At 47.1% G+C, this 26,474-nt stretch overlaps 1 protein-coding gene across 3 annotated transcripts in view; it reads left to right on the forward strand.

Annotated features, from left to right (window-relative positions):
• Positions 1 to 26,474, forward strand: part of LOC121574943 (receptor-type tyrosine-protein phosphatase gamma) — a 401,205-nt gene that overhangs the window by 334,569 nt on the left and 40,162 nt on the right. For all 3 annotated transcript variants that reach the window (XM_041887647.2, XM_041887648.2, XM_041887649.2), the window contains exons 9-12: positions 6,550 to 6,734; positions 11,907 to 12,015; positions 12,377 to 12,426; positions 12,757 to 13,537. In XM_041887647.2, the coding sequence (XP_041743581.2) occupies positions 6,550 to 6,734; positions 11,907 to 12,015; positions 12,377 to 12,426; positions 12,757 to 13,537 (1,125 nt within the window). The remainder of the gene's footprint in view (positions 1 to 6,549; positions 6,735 to 11,906; positions 12,016 to 12,376; positions 12,427 to 12,756; positions 13,538 to 26,474) is intronic.

Here is a 26,474-nt window from a genome sequence, read left to right on the forward strand (position 1 = left end):
GAGATCTTGCGTGGAGCCCCAGATCGAGGGAGATTATCAGTGGTCTTGTATGTCTTCCATTTCCTAATAATTGCTCCCACAGTTGATTTCTTCAAACCAAGCTGCTTACCTATTGCAGATTCAGTCTTCCCAGCCTGGTGCAGGTCTACAATTTAGTTTTTGGTGTCCTTTGACAGCTCTTTGGTCTTGACCATAGTGGAGTTTGGAGTGTGACTGTTTGAGGTTGTGGACAGGTGTCTTTTATACTGATAACAAGTTCAAACAGGTGCCATTAATACAGGTAACGTGTGGAGGACAGAGGAGCCTCTTAATGAAGAAGTTACAGGTCTGTGAGAGCCAGAAATCTTGCTTGTTTGTAGGTTTGTAGGACTTCCTGACGGGCCGCCCCCAGGTGGTAAGGGTAGGTAACAACACATCTGCCACACTGATCCTCAACACGGGGGCCCCTCAGGGGTGCGTGCTCAGTCCCCTCCTGTACTCTCTGTTCACCCATGACTGCATGGCCAGGCACGACTCCAACACCATCATTAAGTTTGCCGACGACACAACAGTGGTAGGCCTGATCACCGACAACGATGAGACAGCCTATAGGGAGGAGGTCAGAGATCTGGCCGTGTGGTGCCAGAACAACAACCTCTCCCTCAACGTGACCAAGACAAAGGAGATGATTGTGGACTACAGGGAAAAAAATAGGACTGAGCACGCCCCCATTCTCATCGACGGGGCTGTAGTGGAACAGGTTGAGAGCTTCAAGTTCCTTGGTGTCCACATCACCAACGAACTATCATGGTCCAAACACACCAAGACAGTCGTGAAGAGGGCACGACAAAGCCTATTCCCCCTCAGGGAGACTAAAAAGATTTGGCATGGGTCCTCAGATCCTCAAAAAAATTATACAGCTGCACCATCGAGAGCATCCTGACTGGTTGCATCACCGCCTGGTATGGCAACTGCTTGGCCTCCGACCGCAAGACACTACAGAGGGTAGTGCGTACGGCCCAGTACATCACTGGGGCAAAGCTTCCTGCCATCCAGGACCTCTATACCAGGCGGTGTCAGAGGAAGGCCCTCAAAATTGTCAAAGACTCCAGCCACCCTAGTCATAGACTGTTCTCTCTGCTACCGCACGGCAAGCGGTACCGGAGTGCCAAGTCTAGGTCCAAAAGACTTCTCAACAGCTTCTACCCCCAAGCCATAAGACTCCTGAACAGCTAATCATGGCTACCCGGACTATTTGCACTGCCCCCCCACCCCATCCTTTTTACGCTGCTGCTACTCTGTTAAGTATTTATGCATAGTCACTTTAACTCTACCCACATGTACATATTACCTCAACTACCTCAACTAGCCGGTGCCCCCGCACATTGACTCTGCAACGGTACCCCCCTGTATATATAGCCTCCCTACTGTCACTTTATTTTACTTCTGCTCTTTTTTTTCTCAACACTTTTTTTTGTTGTTGTTTTATTCTTACTTTTTTTGTTTAAAATAAATGCACTGTTGGTTAAGGGCTGTAAGTAAGCATTTCACTGTAATGTCTGCACCTGTTGTATTCGGCGCATGTGACCAATAAAATTTGATTTGATTAGATTTTTGTGACCAAATACTTATTTTCCACCATAATTTGCAAATAAATTCATTAAAAATCCTACAATGTGATTTTCTGGGAAAAAAAATCTCAATTTGTCTGTCATAGTTGACGTGTACCTCTTATACATAATTTTAGGCCCAGCCTTTCGAACTTTGGTTTTCCTAGATATGGCTACTATATTGTGATCACTATACAGTGGCTTGCGAAAGTATTCACCCCCCTTGCCTTACAACCTGGAATTAAAATGGATTTTTGGGGGGGTTGTATCATTTGATTTACACAACATGCCTACCACTTTGAAGATGCAAAATATTTTTTATTGTGAAACAACAAGAAATAAGACGAAAAACAGAAAACTTGAGTGTGCATAATTATTCACCCCCACCAAAGCAATACTTTGTAGAGCCATTCTTCAAGGCAAAACTGCTCCAGCTCCTTCAAGTTGGATGGGTTCCACTGATGTATAGCAATCTTTAAGTCATATCACAGATTCTCTGGGCTTTTTCCAAGACATTTAAATGTTTCCCCTTAAACCACTCGAGTGTTTCTTTAGCAGTATGCTTAGGGTCATTGTCCTGCTGGAAGGTGAACCGCCGTCCCAGTCTCAAATCTCTGGAAGACTGAAACAGGTTTCCCTCAAGAATTTCCCTGTATTTAGCGCCATCCATCATTCCTTCAATTCTGATCAGTTTCCCAGTCCCTGCCAATGAAAAACATCCCCACAGCGTGATGCTGCCACCACCATGCTTCTCTGTGGGGATGGTGTTCTCGGGGTGATGAGAGGTGTTGGGTTTGCGCCAGACATAGCATTTTCCTTGATGGGCAAAAAGCTCAATTTTAGTCTCATCTGACCAGAGTACCTTCTTCCATATGTTTGGGGAGTCTCCCACATGCCTTTTGGCGAACACTGTGTTTGCTTATTTTTTTCTTTAAGCAATGGCTTTTTTCTGGCCACTCTTCCGTAAAGCCCAGCTCTGTGGAGTGTACGGCTTAAAGTGGTCCTATGGACAGATACTCCAATCTCCGCTGTGGAGCTTTGCAGCTCCTTCAGGGTTATCTTTGGTCTCTTTGTTGCCTCTCTGATTAATGCCCTCCTTGCCTGGTCCATGAGTTTTGGTGAGCAGCCCTCTCTTGGCAGGTTTGTTGTGGTGCCATATTCTTTCAATTTTTTAATAATGGATTTAATGGTGCTCCGTGGGATGTTCAAAGTTTCTGATATTTTTTTATAACCAACCCTGATCTGTACTTCTCCACAACCTTGTCCCTGACCTGTTTGGAGAGCTCCTAGGTCTTCATTGTGCTGCTTGCTTGGTGGTGCCAGATCTTTTTTAGGGGCTTCATAGCAAAAGGGGTGAATACATATGCACGCACCACTTTTCCGTTATTTATTTTTTATACTTTTTTGAAACAAGTTATTTTTTTCATTTCTATTTTCTGTATGTCCATTACATGAAATCCAAATAAAAATCAATTTCAATTACAGGTTGTAATGCAACAAAATAGGAAAAACGCCAAGGGGGATGAATTATTTTGCAAGGTACTGTATCCAATGGATTTGGATACTGCTTTCAAACAAATCTCTGCAGCATTAGTAAAGATATGATCAATACATGTTGATGATTTAATTCCTGTACTGTTTGTAACTACCTTGGTAGGTTGACTGATAACCTGAACCAGGTTGCAGGCACTGGTTACAGTTTGAAGCTTTCTCTTGAGTGGGCAGCCTGATGAAAGCCAGTCAATATTTAAATCACCCAGAAAGTATACCTCTCTATTGATATCACATACATTATCAAGCATTTCACACATGTTATCCAGATACTGACCGTTAGCTCTTGGTGGTCTATAGCAGCTTCCCACCAGAATGGGCTTTTGGTGAGGCAGATTAACCTGTAGCCATATTACTTCAACAGTATTTAACATGAGATCCTCTCTAATCTTCACAGGAATGTGGTTCTAAATATAAACAGCAACACCTCCACCATTGGCATTTCTATATTTTCTGTAAATGTTATAACCTTGTATTGCTACCACTGTATTATCAAGGGTATTATCTAAGTGAGTTTCAGAGATAGTCAGAATATGAATGTCATCTGTTACTAGCAAATTATTGATTTCATGAACCTTGTTTCTTAAGCTACATATGTTAACGTTGGCTATTTTGAGCACTTTTCTTCTGGGATGCTTACTTGTTTTTATTGCTTTACTGGGCAGCTTAGCAGCAGTAGATGTGCTCATGTTATTTATGTTAGTGCAGGGTGAACTGCACACAGTGGACTTCCTCCTCGGGCACACCGGCTCAGTGCTAACAGTATACGTCTGGTTCTTAGGCACATGATTACTGCATACAATAGCTGTAGGATCAGCAGAGGCATTCAGGGCAGTTAGAGGGACATCAATTAGGTTACTTATATTGTGTCTACCAACGCCCCTGGTGTAATGTACATTTGCTGAAGCCTTTTGACAACTCTGCGTCACAATGGTAGGGATTAGCTGAGTTGGGCTTGGGTCATTGTTAAGTCATTGTCTCAACGCAGCCTTATAATGCTGTGAAAGAATCCAAGAACCCAAATGATTTGGGTGGATCCCATCCTCCTTATAAAATGTGTTTTGTTTTCAAAAGGTATCGAAATTGTCAAGAAGAGTTACACCCATTGAGCTGCAATAATCACGTAGCCAGTTGTGAAGAGCAAGAATCCTGCTAAAGCGTTCAATGCCACGATTCAGAGAGGGCATGGGGCCACATATGATGGGTTTTTTGTTAGTGTCTAGTAGAGAGTCAATCAGCTCTTGATTGGCGGCACAGTGATGGAATGGAGGGAGGGATGGAGGGGTGGATGATAATTGGGATGGAGAGTGTGTGATGGCTGTCGTTCCTTCCAATATTTTTTTTAGCTGGGGTGAATTAACCCAGAACTGATCAGTCTCAAAAACACAAGGGTTTGGAGTGGGCTTAGAAGGGGATGGGGGTCTAGGGTTGGATCCATTTCCCTAGTTAGGATTTGAAGAGACGACAAGGAAAGGGAAGCCATGGTGTAACACATACGCAGGTCAGTGTTCATCATCACTACACAATGAGTAGGGTTTCTGGCCATGGGGTTAAGTCAGGTATTACGTCCGACAGGCCATGGACAGTCCACTTTACACAAAACTTGAATATTGAACATCTTCCTTGTAGACTACTGTATAGTTATTACACAGTTATTAACTCACGGTTGTGTGAGTAACCTCCTGAAGCTCTTTGAGGTTCCAATAAGTCATAAGGTAGCTGGCTCTCTCACTCCTTTCTATTAGCCGTTCATCTACCAGCATGGTCAGGAAGCCGCAGGGCCACAGATCACCTTCCTCCTTTAAACTGCCTCTCACATCTCTTAAGAGACCTCCTTTCTTCTTTGGGGGCTAGAACGAAAGAATGATATCCTTTGCCATCGCTACCTGTCCCCTGTGTGTGTGTGTGTGTGTGTGTGTTTGTGTGTGTGCGTGCGTGTTTGTGTGTGTGCGTGCATGTGTGTGTGTGTACTCTTTTGTGCTAACGTTCCCATCTGTCATAGAGTCCTGAGGGGCTTTGGGGCCTGGGAGGGGTGATTGAGAGATCCTCTTATACCTTTCATCACAGAGACACCCCTTACCTACTACCTCACATTCACTTCTCTTTCTCTCTCTCTCTCTCTCTCTCTCTCTCTCTCTCTCTCTCTCTCTCTCTCTCTCTCTCACTCACTCACTCACTCACACACACACACACACGCGCAGAGAGAGTGACAGTGCAGGCTGACCCACCACAGCTGGGTGTTATCTAGAGGACACCATGTGTGTGTGGAGGTCAAACAGGTTCCATTGGCCCAGCCAGGCAGCAGTACAGGGGGAGAGGGGAGTGACTCATCACTTTAGTAATGCCAAACTACATGGGACTATTCATCTGGATATTAATTGATAACCGCATTGCTGATATTTATGACTAATTAATTTTGTCACACACAACACATAATAGGCTATTGTTATGCTTGAGCATACTTTATCATTCCACAAATATAGTGTACTCACACATATCAAGGATGTTTGTTTAGATCATGTGTTGTATTCATCCTCGGGCTATTAGTAATAATGATGCTGATGATAAGAATGTAGGCAGCATTTGGTTCCTCAGTCCCCTCCATCTGTCTTTACTAGGTGTGGATGACATCTGTTCATGTGAGGGGATTATGGGAGAAATAAAGCAGATCTCCGGAAGATTTCCCTTTGAATAAAACAGGGTTTGATTATTGAAGTAATTAAAGTCTTCAGCTTCCTGACATGTCCAGAGATGAACCCTTCTGCTGTGGAGGGTACAGATCCATGGAGCTGCCTGGCTGCCTGTGATGCCATGGTAACGCCATGCAGAGCTGCGGACTGGGGACTGCTCATACTGGTCAAATAGAGACATCTAGTGGCCACATGAGGAAACAACATCACTGCTGAGCAGATCCACTACATGTTGTATGGAGGCATACATACATATAGGGAATAGGGAGATATGAAACCTAGATGGGAGGCCTGGAGGAAGGTATATATGAGTGCCTGTATTGTGTTAGCCCTCAGACCGATGCTACTGTCTGGTGGAACGACTCCATGACTCCATGACACAACTGCCTCAAAGCACTGATAACACACACATCTCTCTCTCCTCAGCATGTCTCTCTCCTCATCACTCTCGGCTAAGTGTCTACATGTACTCTATGTATGTGTCGAGAGTATACAGTACATATATCTGTGTGTCCATGCATGTGTGTGTGTTTGATCGGTTCTTCTATCCTCTGGCAGATTGTTGTGGGACCACAGTGTAAGAACCACATTCCCCTCTTTCTTTTTCCCATCTAATTTCCCTCCCTCCCTCCCTCCCTCCCTCCCCTCACCTCACCTCACCTCTCTCTCTCTCTCTCTCGCTCTCTCTCCCTCTCTCCCTCCCCCTCTCCCTCTCTCAGTGTGCAGCAGTGCTCCCATCAACATGAAGGTGCAGCATCTGAACCACACGGCCCTGGTGGTGCGATGGACCCGGCCAGAGTTCACCTACCACCCGCCAATTATCTCCTTCCTCATCTCCTACAGCTGGACGAAACACGACGAGTCCTACGAGGAAACGCACATCACCGACAGCCAACACAAACTGGTCAGTTACTCTACACCACACCCGCACACACACACAGGCACATACACAAGCACACGCACACATCTTTACCACACACAGTGATAATGCAGAAACTGATGAGATTGACTGACAAATTATGGTAAATTGGCTGCATATTAGACTGCATGTGGAGACTTACTGTAGTGACACTGTTGGTAGTTTGACCTTGAAACTAGCACTGTGAAACATCAACGTAAGGAGCAGAGCCGCCCCCCAGAGCAGCAGCGCTGGCATTTTAAACACCCACAGCTCTTTTAATATCCTGCCACTGTGTTCCAATGGGGGCTGGGATTTAATGAGGAGGAGCAGGAGGGTGGGATTCCTGCCTGCTGATAGAGGGAGGGAGAATAAGGGACAGCGGAGGAGAGAACAGAGGAGAGACTTAGCGGTTCTTTTCTTCGAGGGCTGCCCGTTATTAACGGAATATTATCGTCTCATGTACCACAGCCACTCTCGTCTCAGCCATTCTTCCTCCTCTCATCACTCCTTCCTGTTCTCTCAGTCTTTTTATTATTTATCTCAATCTCCATCTATTTCCCTTTCATTCTCTCTCTCTTTCTCTCTCTCTCTCTCGCTTTCTTTCTTTTTCTCCATCATTCCCCTCCCACTCATTCTCTCTCTTGTTCTCTCCCCTTCCCCCCTCCCCCTCCATCTCTCCTCCTTTTCTTTCAGATTGTCATTTCCGTTTTTATTCTCTGTCTGCTCCCTGGGCACCTCCACTATGTGGGTCACATTAGGGAGTGCACGGCACAGCCAGGCTTTATGAAACCTGTTGTCAGAATCCATGGAAAGGCCCACTAAACCACTCCAGCCCTGCTCCAGCCCTGCCTGCTTGCCGTTGGTCTTTACAGCCCTCTACACTTGTAATAACCGCTGGGAACAGGGCAGACACATCCTTAACTGAATTAAACTGTGCGGAACTTGCATAAATCATGGAGGAGGTGGTGGTGATGAGGGGAGAACTAACGCATTTACTTAATGTAAGATTTAGTTGTGCGGCGAGCCCTCCCTGGCAATCGGACACCGGAGAATGTGACTTATGTTAATAGCCATTCCTCATGCATTTAGCGGTGGATTAGACCTCCATCTCCCCGCCGTGGGGATAATTAATGCATGTTATTTGGAATGTGTCCACCATAAAGAGGAAATTGGAAGGGAGAGAGAAGTGAGGTGTTGTCTCACTCAGGCCTGTCTCTACCGCCCATATTCAGCCCAGGGTGATTTACATTTCATCCTAATAAAAAATGGTTTATGCATTGTTGCTACAGTGTTGCTACAGTGTTGCTACAATCGTACCACTTAAGACTGTGGTAAACCCATTGTTTGTTGTCTAGAGAAATCAGGAAAGGAGAGGGAGACAGAGGGAGAGAGGAAGAGGGAACATTTATTTCTCCCATCCTGCTCTAACCTTCATTCTTTGACCGCTGCCCTCTGTGCTGTGTTGGGGTCATGGGGCAGGCTGTGTTGTGTAGGATTCTAGGCTAAGCTGTGTGACCTCTCCAGGAAGGTAGCCAGAACTCATCAAAGTGTGTGTGCGCGTGTTTATTACTGTGTGCTCTCGCCACCCGCCCTAAGTGTAGGTGTACACATACTCCTCCTTTATAGCAGACAGTGGTGAGTCTGCTAGCTGGATGGGTTTAGGGGAAGTGTTCTGCAGACGATTCCACCTCCTGTATGTGTGAGCACGGCCTTTCGCTATGTGTGTGAGCATGGATAATAACGCTGCGTGTGTGAGCACGGACGATCACTATGTGTGTGTGTGAACATGGATTGTCTCTGTGTGTGTGAGAGCATGGATGGTCTCTATGTGTGTGAGCATGGATGGTCTCTATGTGTGTGTGTGAGCATGGATGGTCTCTTTGTGTGTGTGATCATGGATGGTCTCTCTGTGTGTGTGAGCATGGATGGTCTCTATGTGTGTGTGAGCATGGATGGTCTCTCTGTGTGTGTGAGCATGGATGGTCTCTCTGTGTGTGTGAGCATGAATGGTCTCTCTGTGTGTGTGAGCATGGATGGTCTTTATGTGTGTGTGAGCATGGATGGTCTCTCTGTGTGTGTGAGCATGGATGGTCTCTATGTGTGTGTGAGCATGGATGGTCTCTGTGTGTGTGTGAGCATGGATGGTCTCTGTGTGTGTGTGATCATGGATGGTCTCTGTGTGTGAGCATGGATGGTCTCTATGTGTGTGTGATCATGGATGGTCTCTGTGTGTGTGAGCATGAATGGTCTCTGTGTGTGTGAGCATGGATGGTCTCTATGTGTGTGTGAGCATGGATGGTCTCTCTGTGTGTGTGAGCATGGATGGTCTCTCTGTGTGTGTGAGCATGGATGGTCTCTCTGAGTGTGTGAGCATGAATGGTCTCTCTGTGTGTGTGAGCATTGATGGTCTCTCTGTGTATGTGAGCATGGATGGTCTCTCTGTGTGTGTGTGAGCATGGATGGTCTCTGTGTGTGAGCATGGATGGGCTCTCTGTGTATGTGAGCATGGAGGGTCTCTGTGTGTGTGTGAGCATGGAAGCTCACTGTGCCAAACACATCCTCCCGTTGTTCTGCTGGATCAATCACTCAGTGTGCAGCAGGAGCCATGCACCCCTGCAGAATTGATCTTTTAATGCGTGTGTGCGCCAGTGGCATAGCGCAGTTTCGCGGCGCCCTCTCCCCCTCGCTCAGACTGAGCAAAGGCCCAACCCCAACCCAATGATTTATTTATTTTGCCATGGGGCAGAGAGAAAATGTAGCTATTTTAGAGCTCAGGGACAATCTCAACTTTTTTTTTCACTAATATTTGTTTTATATTAGCAATATTTTAAATATATACAGTTGAAGTCGGAAGTTTACATACATCTTAGCCAAATACATTTAAACTCAGGTTTTCACAATTCCTGACATTTAATCCTAGTAAAAATTCCCTGTCTTAGGTCAGTTAGGATCACCACTTTATTTTAAGAATGTGAAATGTCAGAATAATAGTAGAGAGAATGATTTATTTCAGCTTTTATTTCTTTCATCACATTCCCAGTGGGTCTGTCACGGTTTCGGCCGAGGCGGCCCCTCCTCCTTGTTCGGGCAGGTTTCGGCGGTCGTCGTCTCCGGAGTACTAGCTGCCACCGTTCTATGTTTCTTGTTTGATTGGTTTTGTCTGTTTGTCACACCTGTTTTGTGTTATGTCTCATTAAGCACCCTATTTAGTTCCTTGTTGTTAGTTAGGTGTTGTGTGTAATTGTTCCTTGTCGTGTTGCTGCGCTACCTGTATTTTGGTGCGCTATTTTGTAGCTTACCTCCTTGTTTTGTATTTAGGAGAAGATTACGCACTTGTTTAGTGCGCCCGTTTGTGTACGCCTGTGCGCGCTTTTCTCGCCTCCGGGCTGGTTTTGGATTATTTTTGTGTGATCTACTAAAGTATTTTGTTGGACTTTACTTCTGCGTCCTGCGCCTGATTCCACACCACACCTACCTACAGCAACTCGTGACAGGGTCAGAAGTTTACATACACTCAATTAGTATTTGGTAGCATTGCCTTTAAATTGTTTAACTTGGGTCAAACGTTTCGGGTAGCCTTCCACAAGCTTCCCACAATAAGTTGGGTGAATTTTGGCCCATTCCTCCTGACAGAGCTGGTGTAACTGAGTCAGGTTTGTAGGCCTCCTTGCTCGCACACGCTTTTTCAGTTCTGCCCACAAATGTTCTATAGGATTGAGGTCAGGGCTTTGTGATGGCCACTCCAATAACTTGACTTTGTTGTCCTTAAGCCATTTTGCCACAACCTTTGAAGTATGCTTGGGGTCATTGTCCATTTGGAAGACCCATTTGCGACCAAGCTTTAACTTCCTGACTGATGTCTTGAGATGTTGCTTCAATATATCCACATAATTTTCCTTCCTCATGATTCCATCTATTTTGTGAAGTGCACCAGTCCCTCCTGCAGCAAAGCACCCCCACAGCATGATGCTGCCACCCTCGTGCTTCACGGTTGGGATCGTGTTCTTCGGCTTGCAAGCGACCCCCTTTTTCCTCCAAACATAACGATGGTCATTATGGCCAAACAGTTCTATTTTTGTTTCATCAGACCAGAGGACATTTCTCCAAAACGTATGATCTGTGTCATCATGTGCATTTGCAAACCGTAGTCTGGCTTTTTTATGGCGGTTTTGGAGCAGTGGCTTCTTCCTTGCTGAGCGGCCTTTCAGGTTATGTCGATATAGGACTTGTTTCACTGTGGATATAGATACTTTTGAACCTGTTTCCTCCAGCATCTTCACAAGGTCCTTTGCTGTTGTTCTGGGATTGATTTGCACTTTTCGCACCAAAGTACGTTCATCTCTAGGAGACAGAACGCGTCTCCTTCCTGAGTTTGAAGGTAGGCCTTGAAATACATCCACAGGTACACATCCAATTGACTCAAATGATGTCAATTAGCCTATCAGAAGCTTTTAAAGCCATTACATCATTTTCTGGAATTTTCCAAGCTGTTTAAAGGCACAGTCAACTTAGTGTATGTAAACTTCTGACCCACTGGAATTGTGATACAGTGAATTATAAGTGAAATAATCTGACTGTAAACAATTGTTGGAAAAATTACTTGTGTCATGCACAAAGAAGATGTCCTAACCAACTTGCCAAAACTATAGTTTGTTAACAAGAAATTTGTGGTGTGGTTGAAAACAAGTTTTAATGACTCCAACCTAAGTGTATGTAAACTTCCGACTTCAACTGTATTTTGATAGACCAAAGTATCAGCTATTCCACCATGTAAAGGAACAGCCTCCTAATTTATTTATTTTTAAAAAATTCAATTAACTGGCTTTATTTAAACTCTGTCAGACACCATAAAAGGCATAAAAAAAAAAAAAAAGATCTAAAGGGGGTTAGCCATCAGTGACGGAGTTGACAACAGATACTCAAAACAGACATATATTTGCCTCTAAAAATACAAGTTAATTAGTAAAATATGGAAAATTATTAATTTGAAAATCCCCAGTAAAAACATAACCATTCTATCAGATCTTTTAGAACTCTGACGGAGTATGAAGCTAGACAACTGTGTATACCATTAAAGTGGTGTGCGCCAGTGGTGTGCGCCTGTGTGTATGTGTAAGTGTGTGGTGTTCCTGTGTATTGCTGACGTCCCTGGTTGTGTGTGTTTGTGTGTTGCAGGAAGCTGTCATCACTCCGGTGTCTCCTGACGTGCTGTACCTGTTCCGGGTGCAGGCTGTGTGTATGAATGACATGCGCAGTGACTTCAGCCAGAGCATGCTCTTCAGAGGTGACTCTTCCTCATTATCATCCTCCTCATCATCATCCTCATCATCATCCTCCTCATCTTTCCTTCATTTTTCCTTTTCACTTTTGTAAAAATTATCTGTAAGTATTTCCCTCATGTTTCATCACTCAGTCTATATTTATCCCAAATCTCTTTATCTTGTTTTGTTCCCTTATTGTCTTGTTTAGTGATCCAGAGTTGTCTCTACTCTTTCCCCTCCTCATCACGATATCTCTGTCTGTCTAAATGCCTATGCTGATGTGTTGCACAGCTAGAATCAATAGCGGTATTATACTGACTATACAGTAAAATATATGTTTTGTTATCATTGGTTAACAAGTTTCATGTTATGTTCTCCTTTCAGCTAACACAACCAGGATATTTGAAGGGACGAGGATAGTGAAGACTGGGATGGTGAGTGCTGTGTGAAACTGCTGTAGTACTACCTCTCTCCAACAGGGAGCAGCACTGTCTCATTATTAAACCTCTGTGCTGGAGAGCATGCTCTGTGACTCCGATACTGTCAACTCCAAAGACGTTTAACTACAGACCACAGATATAAATGTAATGTGCAGATAACAAATGATGTACTTGATTGCTTTTTATTTTCAATTGATGAAACAGTTCCACATATTCATGATAACATGGGCTATTATGTCATTGAATTATTCAATCACTTCTCTCTTTTCCCTCCCTGTCCTACCCCCTCACCTTTTTTCGCCTCTCCATACTTTCTATCTCTAGCCCACTGTTTCCCCAGCCTCCTCGGCAGACATGGCTCCCATCAGCTCCGGCTCCTCCACCTGGACCTCCTCCGGCCTCCCCTTCTCCTTTGTCTCCATGGCGACAGGCATCAGCCCCTCCTCCAGTGGTAGCCAGGCGACGGTGGCGTCCGTGGTGACTAGTACCCTACTGGCAGGGCTAGGGTTCAGTGGTGGGGTGATCTCCTCCTTCCCCAGCTCTGTGTGGCCCACCAGAGCCCCATCCTCCAGCCAGAATCCCACCGCTGCCACCCCTCGTCAGCCCACCACCGAACCAGCAGCCTCCCAGAGCGCTGACACAGCCAAAGACAATGGAGAGGGCTCCGAGGACGGGAAGAAAGGTGCCAAAGGTGAGGGAGAGGAGGGAGAGAAAGAAGGAGAGGAGGATAAGGAGGAAGACGAGGAGGAGAAAGAAAAGGAGACGAAAGAGAAGAAAGCAACGACGGCAGACAAGGTAGAGAAGCAGACGAACAGCACGGTAGTGAAAGAGCCGCCCACGGCCGCCCCAGCCTCGACTGCCAAAGAGAAAGGAAGAGAAGGAGGGGAGAGTAAGACTAACACCAGCAGCACTACGCCCTCTAGTGCTGTGGAGGACCAGCTGGTGACACACACACAGAGCATGGTGGAGACAGGCACAGTGGTGCCCCCTACCTTTGAGCCAGGGAATGACACTGCAGAGTTCCCAGCCCAAGACAGCCCCTCCCCCACTCTCCAGCCCAGCACAGGAGGGGACAAAAGCCACTGGCCATTCTCCATACACACAGGTGAGCACAGGCATTATAGTGGCTTCTCTTCAGTTCATTCTGAGAAAAATAATGAAAGGGCATCAGACTTGGATCTGAGACCAGATTGTACTCCCTGTCTCAACTTGTGATCTTTTTCCTTTCTTCAGTATGTGATTCCTCCTATTACATTTTAATCATTTAGCAGACGCTCTTATCCAGACCCACTTACAGGAGCAATTAGGGTTAAGTGCCTTGCTCAAGGGCACATCAACAGATTTTTCACCTAGTCGGCTCGGGAATTTGAACCAGCGAACTTTCGGTTACTGGCCCATCACTCTCAACCGCTAGGCTACCTGCCGCGCTATAATACGACTATAAAGTGGAAAGGAATATGACAGCCTTGTATTAGACATACTGTACCATGGTTCAGTTTAAACGTTTTTTCCACTCTTATGGCTATACTGAATGACATAATGTAGGTGTTGAGGAGTGTTGGGGAGTAGTGAACAACATTTTGCAGCAGCTTGGTGGTAGTTGAACTAAATAAAAATATTGGTAGTGCTTTCAGTAGTTATTTACTTTTTTGACATGGAGTGGTGTAACTACTGGAAATACACACAACTTTTTTTGCAAAAATAAAATAAAATATGGGTGTAGGCAAGAATTTCCTTTTTTTTCAGCATCAGACATGCCTAATTCTCTAATAGGCTAAAATACACCTTCTGTTAACATCTGACACCAGTGTGATCTGTTCTTGCAATTTGTAGTCAGTAACCAGGTTTCCATCAAAGCTTTTAATGTGAGTAAAGTACATGTCAGATAAAAAAATGTTGTGATCGGTCTGATGGAAACGAATATTTGTCGGTAAACTTTCCAAATGTTGACAAAACAAAATACGGTAGACAAAGTGGGATCTTTTTGTGTCTGTGAAATTAATGATGCGATAAATGTCGGTGGAAACGCTTTTATGCGCATATATTGATATAATAACCATCATATCGAAGTAAACTTGGAGTCACAGTATAACATGTTGTGTGGTCCTCCCACAACGACTCGTCGGGAAAGAATGCAGTTTAGTAGTCTACAGATTAAATAGGTTATGATGAATTTCACAGGGTGGTGAAAGTGCAAGGTGATGAGTTTGATGCTACTTTACAATAAATATCGAGGGTCTTATTCTGGTGACATGATCATCGATGCTTGGCTGCCATTTGACAAATAAAAATAATCTTGCTCATTTGTCCATAATAATCTCATCATGTAGACTTTACCCGCACTGTATTTGCGAACTGTTGGCTAGAGCGCACCTGCCAATAGCAAGAGTTGGCACACTCGCTATATTTGTTTGTGAGAAAACCATCAATACAGTTGAAAATGTGATGGAAGCCCATTTCACTTTTATTTTTTATTCGGTACATGGGAATTTAACCGCAAAAGGTATTTTTATGTGCGCTATGTTGTGTTGTTATGTGTTAATAACATGAAGACTACGTTACCCAGCAGGCTATGCGAGGGGGAGAAGTTGAAGTATGCCTTGCATGGCTATACAAGGAGATTGCTAGCTGAAGTATCAGTTTATTAAAAGTAGTTCAACTTACGCCGAGGTTTGTCATTATTTAAAGGAACAAACATAACATGGTGTCAGATTGGTAGGCGCTCTGACGAGACAGAGAAAAGAAAGGAGTAACTCTGCAAATTTCCGCGACGAAAATTTAACATTCTACCACAAGTCAAGTGACGTGAGTAGTCGAACTTGCAAGAGCGATGCCAACGAGCCGCAGCAGCGAGAGCGAGGCTGCATTGGAATCTGTTGACGAACAAGTTGATGAGCAACCTACTGAAGTAAGAGAAATTGAAACTGTACCTGTTTCCCGTCATTGATAGGCTTAGTCCTCCTACTCCTATGCAGTTAACAGGCAATCTAGCAGACAATTGGAAACGTTTCAAGCAGAGATCTACCTAGCAGCCAGTGGAGCAGGGGGAGATGATGACAAATTGAAAGCTTCCATTTTTCTGCATGTTATTGGAGAGGATGCATTGGACATTTACAATAGCTTTCAGCTAGACGAGGCAAACTTGTACCAAGCCAGAACGTCACATTTGAGAGATACAAGTTTTTCTCTCATGATCAGAAACAGGGAGTCAGTTTTGACCAGTACTTGGCTGAGCTGAACACACTGAGCAAAACGTGTGAATTTGAAAATCTGAAAGTCTCACTAGTGAAAGACAGGATAGTCTTTGGCATACTTGATAATGGACTCAAGGAGAGATTGCTGCGTGAGTAAGAATTAACTTTGGATAAAGCAGTGAATATGTGTCGAGCAGCTGAAACCACCAGAGCACAAGTTAAAGAGCTGCGCAGGGATGAGACTTCAGTGCAATAAAAAGAGAGGAGCAACACACACAACGCTTTACAAAACAAAAACAAGCAAAATAGAAAAATCAAAACACCAGATGTGGAAAATGTGTAGTTATCCACACGCCAAAAAATTGCCCTGCATATGGCAAATCGTGTAACAACTGTGGGAAAAATAATCATTTCTCAAAATGCTGCAGAGCTGAGGCTACAAAGAAAAAGGTTCACACAGTCAAAGAGGAGACTGAAGAATTCTTTGTTGATTCTGTGGAAATATGCAATGCAGTAAAAGCTGAATGGATTGTGCCATTCAAGCTCGATACAGGAGCTCAGGTAAACCGGTTGTCGCTGGATGACTACAAAACACTGAAAGTGAAGAGCAAAATACACCCCGTGAAAATCAAGGTTACTTTACAGCACAAAGGAAAACAGTTCAAAGCACAGCTGCTGATCGTGGAAAAGAGTGTACAGCCTATTCTAGGAATCAGTGCATGTGAAAAGCTCAATTTGGTCAAAAGAGTGTATGTATGTAGTGACATCACAGACTGAAAATGACCAAGAATCGCTACTGGCTGAGGACGTGTTTGAGGGTCTCGATGTTTACCTGGAGAACACAATATGTACTGATGACAAAATTACTCCAGTTGTACATGCGTGCAGAAAAGTTCCATTTGCACTGAGGAAAAGCTCAAGTAGGAACTCTGACGCATGGAAAAGATGGACGTCATCACAAAAATGGATGAACCTAGAGATTGGGTAAGCTCACTGGTTATTGTGGTGAAAAATAATGGGGATCTCAGGATATGTCTAGACTGAGAGATTTCAACAAAGCTATCAAGCGAGAGCATTTCAAGTTGCCAACCAGAGAAGAGATAATGTTGCAGTTTGCTGGAGCAAAATGGTTCAGTAAGCTTGATGCCTCATCAGGATTCTGGCAAATGAAGCTAGATGATGCAAGCTCAAGGCTATGCACATTCAACACACCTGAGGGCAGGTACAGATTTCTTTGTCTACCGTATGGGATTCTCTCAGCGCCAGAGGTCTACCACAAGACAATTCACATGATCTTCGAGCACATTCCAGGAGTAGAGATCATGATGGATGACATCATCGTCTGGGGGTCCACAAAAGAAGAACACGACGCGAGAGTGAGGCAAGTGCTGGACCTGACACGGAAAGTCAACCTGAAACTAAACAAAGACAATTGCGAGTTTGGTGTGAAAACACTTACCTTCTGTCACGATTCAGACAGACGACCAGAGGACCACAATTGCGTCACACCAGAAAGTTTATTAAACTTAAGGGAAAAGGGAAGTAGGGAGTGAATGAAGGCTCCAGGGGTAACAGGGATCCCGTCCAAAGCGCTGGGTCTGTGCCCCCCCCAGTGGCAGCGATGCGTCCTATGAAGCCGGTGGTGGGTGGTCCAGAAGTCCTGGGGGGGGGGAGACACAGACACAACAGGGCGGAATGAAACCAGGCAGCAGTACAGTACAAGGGAAATCCAAAATACGTAGTAGCAAGGCAGAAGGCTGGTCAGAGTTACCGGGATTGAAGAGTAGTCAGGAGTCGTAAGGCAGAAGCAGGTCTGGATCTCCTGAGGCAGAAGAGTATCCAAAAAACAGGCAGGTCCGGGGGTCACAAAACCAGGGTGAGCCAGAAGCGCGAGCAAACAGGTTCCGGGTGTGAGCTTTGCAGACGATCTGACACCGGAGAGCTGAAAGACAGGGCCTTAAATACTGGGAGAGGTTAGTGGGTAATGCAGCGCAGCTGGCAGAGTAATTAGAGCCGAGCAGAGCAGGGACAGGTGGAGCTAGTTAGGCTGAGTAGAGAGAGGGAGGTGAGCAGAGTGGAAGATAGTGGAAACAAATTAAGGTGGTAACCCGGTGGAGTGAGAGGGCTCATGACAGAACCCCCCCCAAGGGACGGCCCCAGAAGTCCCAAGAGCAACACCACGCCGGGCGGGAGGAGGGGAGCCGGAGGAGGGCTAGAACTCCTCCGAACGGTCCGAGTGAACGTCCTCATCCTCGGAGGAAGCCGGAGGGCCGTGGTCGGGAGATGGGACAGGTCCCGAGACAGGATCAGGCACAGGACAGGAAGCCGAGCGGGCCGGACGGTTAGGGACCCCTCTGGGGCGGCCCCTACGGATTGCAGGTTGATCAGGATGCCGTTGGTGGAAAGCGGTGATGAGAGTCCTATCCACAATCCGACTAGCTGGCACCCAGGTCCTTTCCTCAGGTCCATAGCCCTCCCAGTCAATGAGGTACTGGAGACCCCTACCCCTCCGTCTGGACCGAAGCAGGCGGCGGACGGTGTAAACCAGACCACCATCGACGAGCCGTGGAGGAGGAGGACCAGGCGCAGCAGGAACCAGCGGACTCTCATGGATGGGCTTAATCTTAGACACATGGAAAGTGGGGTGCACCCTCAGGGAATTAGGCAGTTGGAGCCGGACAGCAGTTGGGCTAATCACTCTTATGATAGGGAATGGGCCAATGAACCGAGGTGCCAGCTTCTGCGACTCCACCCTGAGTGGCAGGTTCTTCGATGACAACCACACCCTTTGACCAACATGGTAGGTGGGAGCAGGAATTCTCCGACGGTTGGCCCCGGTAGTGTAGCTGGCAACGGACCTGAGGAGTGTGGCTCGGGCTTGTGACCAGGTGCGGCGACATCGACGGGCAAAAGCAAGTGCAGATGGGCAAGTAACCTCCTCCTCCTGGCTGGCAAATAGAGGAGGCTGGTATCCATAAACACATTGGAAAGGGGACATACCGATGGCAGAGCAGGTCAGAGAATTGTGTGCGTACTCCACCCATGTCAATTGCTGCGACCAGGAGTGGGGGTTGCGTGAAGTCATGCATCGCAGTGCCTTCTCGAGCTCCTGATTAGCCCGCTCTGACTGCCCATTGGATTGGGGATGGAATCCGGAAGTCAGACTGACTGTGGCTCCCAGCAGGTGACAGAACTCCTTCCAAAAAGCGGAGGAGAATTGTGGACCACGGTCAGAAACAACATCCCTTGGCAGTCCGTGGATCCGGAAGACGTGTTCCAGGACCACCTGGGCGGTCTCCTTGGCGGTTGGGAGCTTGGGGAGGGGAATGAAGTGTGCCATCTTGCTGAAACGGTCAACGATGGTGAGAATGACGGTCATGCCACTTGAAGGGGGCAGCCCCGTGACAAAGTCAAGGGCGATGTGAGACCAGGGACGTCTGGGCACAGGCAGGGGCTGCAGCAATCCGGCTGGGGGCTGGCAGGACGACTTGTGTTGGTTGCAGATGGGGCAGGCTTGGACGAATTCCCGTACATCCCTCCTCAGAGAGGGCCACCAGAACCTCTGGGCGAGCAGGTTGTAAGTGCGGGTGGAGCCAGGGTGACAAGCTAGGCGGGAGTCATGTCCCCACTGAATGACCTGGGACCTCAGGTCTTCGGGGACAAAAAGGCGGTCAGCTGGGCAAGTGCTGGGACCTGGCTGGTTACGGAGAGCCTCCAGCACCTGTTCCTCAACAGCCCAGGTCAGAGCTGCAACGATGCAGGGACTTGGCAGAATCGACACAGGGTCCTTGGAGGGGGTGTCATCCTTCTGGAATTGACGGGAGAGGGCGTCTGGCTTGGTGTTGCGTGATCCAGGCCGGTATGACAGAGTGAAATTAAACCTGGTGAAGAACAGGGCCCAGCGGGACTGCCTGGAGTTCAACCGTTTGGCCGTGCGGATGTACTCCAAGTTCTTATGATCGGTCCAAACGAGAAATGGAATGGTGGACCCCTCCAGCCAGTGACGCCACTCCTCCAAGGCAAGCTTCACAGCCAGCAGCTCACGGTTCCCTATGTCGTAATTGCACTCAGAGGGGGACAACCGACGTGAGAAAAAGGCACAGGGATGGAGCTTCCTATCCTCCGCAGCCCACTGAGAAATCACAGCACCAACTCCCACATCCGAGGCGTCCACCTCCACAATGAATTGCCGGTCCACATCAGGCATCTGGAGGATGGGAGCGGAGGTGAACCTCACCTTGAGGGTACTGAAGGCTTTGTCGGCTGCTGGGGTCCAGGTGAAGGGTTGCTTGGTGCTGGTTAGAGCAGTGAGAGGGGCAGCAACGGTACTGTAGTTCCGGATAAACTTCCTATAGAAGTTAGCAAACCCCAGAAACTGTTGCAGCTTCTTTCTGTTCTCCGGAACTGGCCATGAAGTGACTGCTGATACTTTGGCAGGATCCATTTGGATACTTCCTTCTGCCACTATGTACCCCAGGAAGGCCACTGTCTTGACGTGAAACTCACATTTCTCTGCCTTGGCGTAGAGGGAATTCTCCAGAAGACGATGAAGGACTTGCTGGACATGGCGGGTGTGTTCAGACAGGTTTCTGGAGTAAATTAAGATGTCATCCAGGTAAACGAAGACAAACTTGTTTAACATGTCCCGCAGTACATCATTCACTAGAGCCTGGAACACAGCAGGAGCATTGGTGAGGCCAAAAGGCATAACCAGATACTCGTAGTGGCCTGTTGGTGTATTGAATGCGGTTTTCCATTCATCTCCCTCCCGGATCCGCACTAGGTGGTAAGCGTTTCTGAGATCCAACTTGGTAAAAACAGTGGCTCCCTGGAGCAACTCAAAAGCAGAGGTGAGCAGAGGCAGAGGGTAACGGTTTTTCACTGTGATGTCGTTGAGTCCCCTGTAGTCGATGCAGGGGCGAAGAGATCCGTCCTTCTTCCCCACAAAGAAGAAGCCAGCACCAGCAGGAGATGAAGATGAACGGATTAATCCTGCGGACAGAGAGCCATTGATGTAGTCCTCCATGGACTTTCTTTCAGGAGCAGACAACGAATAAAGACGACCCCTTGGAGGAGCTGTGCCAGGGAGGAGGTCGATGGCACAGTCGTACGGTCGGTGAGGGGGCAGAGATGTGGCTCTTGCTTTGTTAAACACCTCTCTGAGACCATGGTAGCATTCTGGGACATTGGAGAGGTCAGGAGCGGAGTTAGTAGGTACTGGCCGAGGGGGTAGTGCGGCAGCAAGCAGGCAGGTTCGGTGGCAGTCCTCTCCCCACTCCCTGATCACCCCGGTCACCCAGTCGAGCTGAGGGTTGTGCCGGGCGGAGCCATGGGTAACCCAGGATGAGGGGTTGGCCTGGAGAGGGGAGCAGGTGAAACTGGATAGTTTCTTGATGGTTTCCGGACAGACCCATCGAGACCGGGGCCGTGACATGAGTGACCGATCCGAGTAAGTGTCCGTCCAGTGCCCGGGCAGGAATAGGAGGTGTCAAACGGAGGTTCTCCAGTCCCAGTTGGCGTGCCAGCTTGATGTCCATTATGTTGGCTTCGGCGCCAGAATCCACCAGAGCAGCCAGGGTGTGAGTTGAGTCAGAGAGGCGGAGGTGAACTTGCAGCAGGGGTTTGCGGTCGGAGGACTGGATGGTCATTGAACTCAACCGGACTCCCCCTACGCCCGGTGAGCTTCGGCCCTTTAAAGGGCAGGTTACCACACGATGTCCATCACCTCCACAATAGAGGCAGAGGTTTGAGGTGAAGCGGCGCTGGCGCTCTGCAGGAGTGAGGGAGGCTCGCCCAATCTCCATAGGCTCAGACTGATCAAGCTGACCTGGGTGAGTGGCAGTAGATGACAGGAGCCCAGTCGGATCTCTCCGAATGCCGGTAGTAGGTGGACCTTGGCGCCCCCTCTCACGACGACGGGTCTGTATCCTTCTGTCGATCCTGACAGTCAGTGCGATGGCTTCATCAAGAGTGGAAGGCAGTTCATGGGAGACCAACTCGTCCTTGATATAGTCAGCCAAACTATGGAAGAACGCGTCCACCAACGATGGTGTGTTCCAAGAACTTCGTCTAGCCAGGGTTCGGAAGTCGATGGAATGGTCTGCGACTGTACGTCTGCCTTGTCGAATACTGAACAGTTCACGAGACGCCTCTGCGGTGGGTGAATCCAGGTCAAACACCTTCAGCATCTCCTCAGCAAACAGGTCGAAGGTAGCACATGCGGGGGTTTGACGTTCGAACTCTGCTGTTCCCCAGAGTCGAGCTCGGCCCGTCAGGTGAGTGATGGCATACCCAACTTTAGCCCCCTCCGTGGCGAAGGTCCTTGGCTGCAAGGAGAACTGAAGTCGGCAGCTAGTCAGGAATGGCCGGACCTGGGTTGAATCGCCGTTGAACCGCTCGGGGTTTCCAATCTTGGGTTCCGGAGCAGCGGCTGCAATGACCGGGGCAGGTAACTCGGGGCTGGGCTGGTGGGCAGACTGGCTGGGGTAAGGTTGGTGAGGAGTTGAATGATCATGGCGAGTTGTTGTTGCTGCTGCTGGAACTGCTGCTCATGCTCATCGGTTTCCATGTCGGGGAAAGTGTGCGCTGAGTCCATAATGGTCAGATCGTACTGTCACGATTCAGACAGACGACCAGAGGACCACAATTGCGTCACACCAGAAAGTTTATTAAACTTAAGGGAAAAGGGAAGTAGGGAGTGAATGAAGGCTCCAGGGGTAACAGGGATCCCGTCCAAAGCGCTGGGTCTGTGCCCCCCCCAGTGGCAGCGATGCGTCCTATGAAGCCGGTGGTGGGTGGTCCAGAAGTCCTGGGGGGGGGGAGACACAGACACAACAGGGCGGAATGAAACCAGGCAGCAGTACAGTACAAGGGAAATCCAAAATACGTAGTAGCAAGGCAGAAGGCTGGTCAGAGTTACCGGGATTGAAGAGTAGTCAGGAGTCGTAAGGCAGAAGCAGGTCTGGATCTCCTGAGGCAGAAGAGTATCCAAAAAACAGGCAGGTCCGGGGTCACAAAACCAGGGTGAGCCAGAAGCGCGAGCAAACAGGTTCCGGGTGTGAGCTTTGCAGACGATCTGACACCGGAGAGCTGAAAGACAGGGCCTTAAATACTGGGAGAGGTTAGTGGGTAATGCAGCGCAGCTGGCAGAGTAATTAGAGCCGAGCAGAGCAGGGACAGGTGGAGCTAGTTAGGCTGAGTAGAGAGAGGGAGGTGAGCAGAGTGGAAGATAGTGGAAACAAATTAAGGTGGTAACCCGGTGGAGTGAGAGGGCTCATGACACCTTCGTGGGAGACATACTTTCAGAGGATGGAGTCAAACCAGACCTGAGGAAAACATCAGCCATCAACAACATGGAGCGCCCGAAGAACAATGACGACGTGAGATGCTTCATGGGCATGATCACCTACCTTGTAAAGTTCATACCTCAACTGTCAGCACAGTCTGCTCCACTCAGATGTCTTCTGGAACAGAAAAACGAATGGGAATGGTCCCATGAGCAGGAAAACTGCTTCAAAAACCTAAAGAAGACAATCACAGAAGAGCCAGTGCTCAGGTTCTATGATCCAGAGAGAAGCACAAGGATTTCTGCAGATGCGTCACAGTTTGGCCTGGGAGCAGTTTTTCTGCAACAGCATGACGACACATGGCAACCCGTCACTTATGTGTCCAGAGCCTTGACAGGCGCAGAAACAAAGTATGCACAAAAAAGAGAAAGAACTACTGGTGTGCACATACAGTGGGGAGAACAAGTATTTGATACACTGCCGATTTTGCAGGTTTTCCTACTTACAAAGCATGTAGAGGTCTGTAATTTTTATCATAGGTACACTTCAACTGTGAGAGATGGAATCTAAAACAAAAATCCAGGAAATCACATTGCATGATTTTTAAGTAATTAATTTGCATTTTATTGCATGACATAAGTATTTGATACATCAGAAAAGCAGAACTTAATATTTGGTACAGAAACCTTTGTTTGCAATTACAGAGATCATACGTTTCCTGTAGGTCATGACCAGGTTTGCACACACTGCAGCAGGGATTTTGGCCCACTCCTCCATACAGACCTTCTCCAGATCCTTCAGGTTTCGGGGCTGTCGCTGGACAATACGGACTTTCAGCTCCCTCCAAAGATTTTCTATTGGGTTCAGGTCTGGAGACTGGCTAGGCCACTTCAGGACCTTGAGATGCTTCTTACGGAGCCACTCCTTAGTTGCCCTGGTTGTGTGTTTCGGGTCGTTGTCATGCTTGAAGACCCAGCCACGACCCATCTTCAATGCTCTTACTGAGGGAAGGAGGTTGTTGGCCAAGATCTCGCGATACATGGCCCCATCCATCCTCCCCTCAACACGGTGCAGTCGTCCTGTCCTCTTTGCAGAAAAGCATCCCCAAAGAATGATGTTTCCACCTCCATGCTTCACGGTTGGGATGGTGTTCTTGGGGTTGTACTCATCCTTCTTCTTCCTCCAAACACGGCGAGTGGAGTTTAGACCAAAAAGCTCTATTTTTGTCTCATCAGACCACATGACCTTCTCCCATTCCTCCTCTGGATCATCCAGATGGACATTGGCAAACTTCAGACGGGCCTGGACATGCGCTGGCTTGAGCAGGGGGACCTTGCGTGCGCTGCAGGATTTTAATCCATGACGGCGTAGTGCGTTACTAATGGTTTTCTTTGAGACTGTGGTCCCAGCTCTCTTCAGGTCATTGACCAGGTCCTGCCGTGTAGTTCTGGGCTGATCCCTCACCTTCCTCATGATCATTGATGCCCCACGAGGTGAGATCTTGCATGGAGCCCCAGACCGAGGGTGATTGACCGTCATCTTGAACTTCTTCCATTTTCTAATAATTGCGCCAACAGTTGTTGCCTTCTCACCAAGCTGCTTGCCTATTGTCCTATAGCCCATCCCAGCCTTGTGCAGGTCTACAATTTTATCCCTGATGTCCTTACACAGCTCTCTGGTCTTGGCCATTGTGGAGAGGTTGGAGTCTGTTTGATTGAGTGTGTGGACAGGTGTCTTTTATACAGGTAACGAGTTCAAACAGGTGCAGTTAATACAGGTAATGAGTGGAGAACAGGAGGGCTTCTTAAAGAAAAACTCAGGTCTGTTAGAGCCGGAATTCTTACTGGTTGGTAGGTGATCAAATACTTATGTCATGCAATAAAATGCAAATTAATTACTTAAAAATCATACAATGTGATTTTCTGGATTTTTGTTTTAGATTCCATCTCTCACAGTTGAAGTGTACCTATGATTAAAATTACAGACCTCTACATGCTTTGTAAGTAGGAAAACCTGCAAAATCGTCAGTGTATCAAATACTTGTTCTCCCCACTGTACGCGTGCGAAAAGTTTCACCAATACGTCTACGGACAAGCCTTCCAAGTAGAAACCGACCACAAACCATTGGTGTCAATCATGTCTAAGCCACTGAATGATTGTCCAATGAGAATCCAGATAATGTTGATCAGACTGTAAAAGTATGATGTGAAGATGATCTACACCCTGGGAAAGTTCATGTTCGCCACCGACACTCTTTCTCGAGTAGTCGACAAGAAAGAGAACACCAACACACAGAAAAACACTGAGATTCAGGCCTACGTCGACATGATCGTAGCATCACTTCCTGTGTCTTCTGAGAGAATGGTGCAGATCAAAAGAGACCGCAGCTGACCAAACAATGACAGAGTTAAAATAAACAATACTGATAGGATGGCCTGCACAGAAAAACAACTGTCCAAGGAGAATACAGGATTACTGGATGTGCAGAGCAGAGCTCACTGTGGTATCGATAAGTTTAGTGTTCAAAGGCAACAAGATTGTCATTCCTATGACACTACGCAAAGAAATGCTACAGAAAATACACGAGGGCCACTTGGGTGAGGAAAAATGCAAACGACGAGCACGAGAAGTAATGTACTGGCCAAGAATGAACCAGGAAATCAGCCAGACCACTGCTTCATGTGAACTGTGTTTGACCTACAGGCCAAAGCAGCAAGCAGAACCGCTAATGCCTCATCCAGTACCCAACCGACCCTACTACAAAGTTGGAGTTGACCTTTTTGACTGCAATGGCAAAAGTCACATTGTTGTTACCGACTACTACTCAAACTATCCTGAAGAGCAACACTGCCAACTACCTCCAGCAAAGCTGTAATCACCTACCTGAAATCAGTCTTTGCAAGACATGGGGTTGCGTCTGAACTGTACTCGGACAATGGCCCGCAGTTCTCAAGTTCTGAATTCCGATCGTTCGCTAACGACTGGGGATTCCGACACAACACCTCCAGCCCCAACCACCCAAGGTCCAACGGCTTAGCAGAAAGTTCAGTCAAAATTGTCAAAGGTCTGATGAAAAAGGCACCTGGATTGGATGTTTTTGTTTATGTGAAAAGAAATAGAGCCACAATAGAGTATTGTTGGACAGACTGCATTTAGCTGAGAAAAAAAAATGGGAAAGAAATGTGTGTTATTGAAAATTGCATGTTATGCAGGTTGAGTAAAAAAATGTGATGTAACATGTTTAGTTACAGAGAAAGTAGTTTTATTTTAAAGGAAGGAAGATGTGTTGTTATGTGTTAATAACTTGAAGACTACGTTACCCAGCAGGCTATGCGAGGAGGGGAAGTTGAAGTATGCCTTGCATGGCTACACAAGGAGATTGCTAGCTGAAGTATCAGTTTATTAAAAGTAGTTCAACCTACGCTCCAGTTTGTCATTATTTAAAGGAACAAACATAACATCACGCATGCCATTTATCTGCAACAAGTCAATTTGATGGAATCACAACTCTGATGGCAATATGCACATATTGGTTCTATGCAGATTTTAGAATGTTTGCATG

This window comes from Coregonus clupeaformis, chromosome 10, assembly GCF_020615455.1.
Source record: "Coregonus clupeaformis isolate EN_2021a chromosome 10, ASM2061545v1, whole genome shotgun sequence".
NCBI lineage: Eukaryota > Metazoa > Chordata > Actinopteri > Salmoniformes > Salmonidae > Coregonus > Coregonus clupeaformis.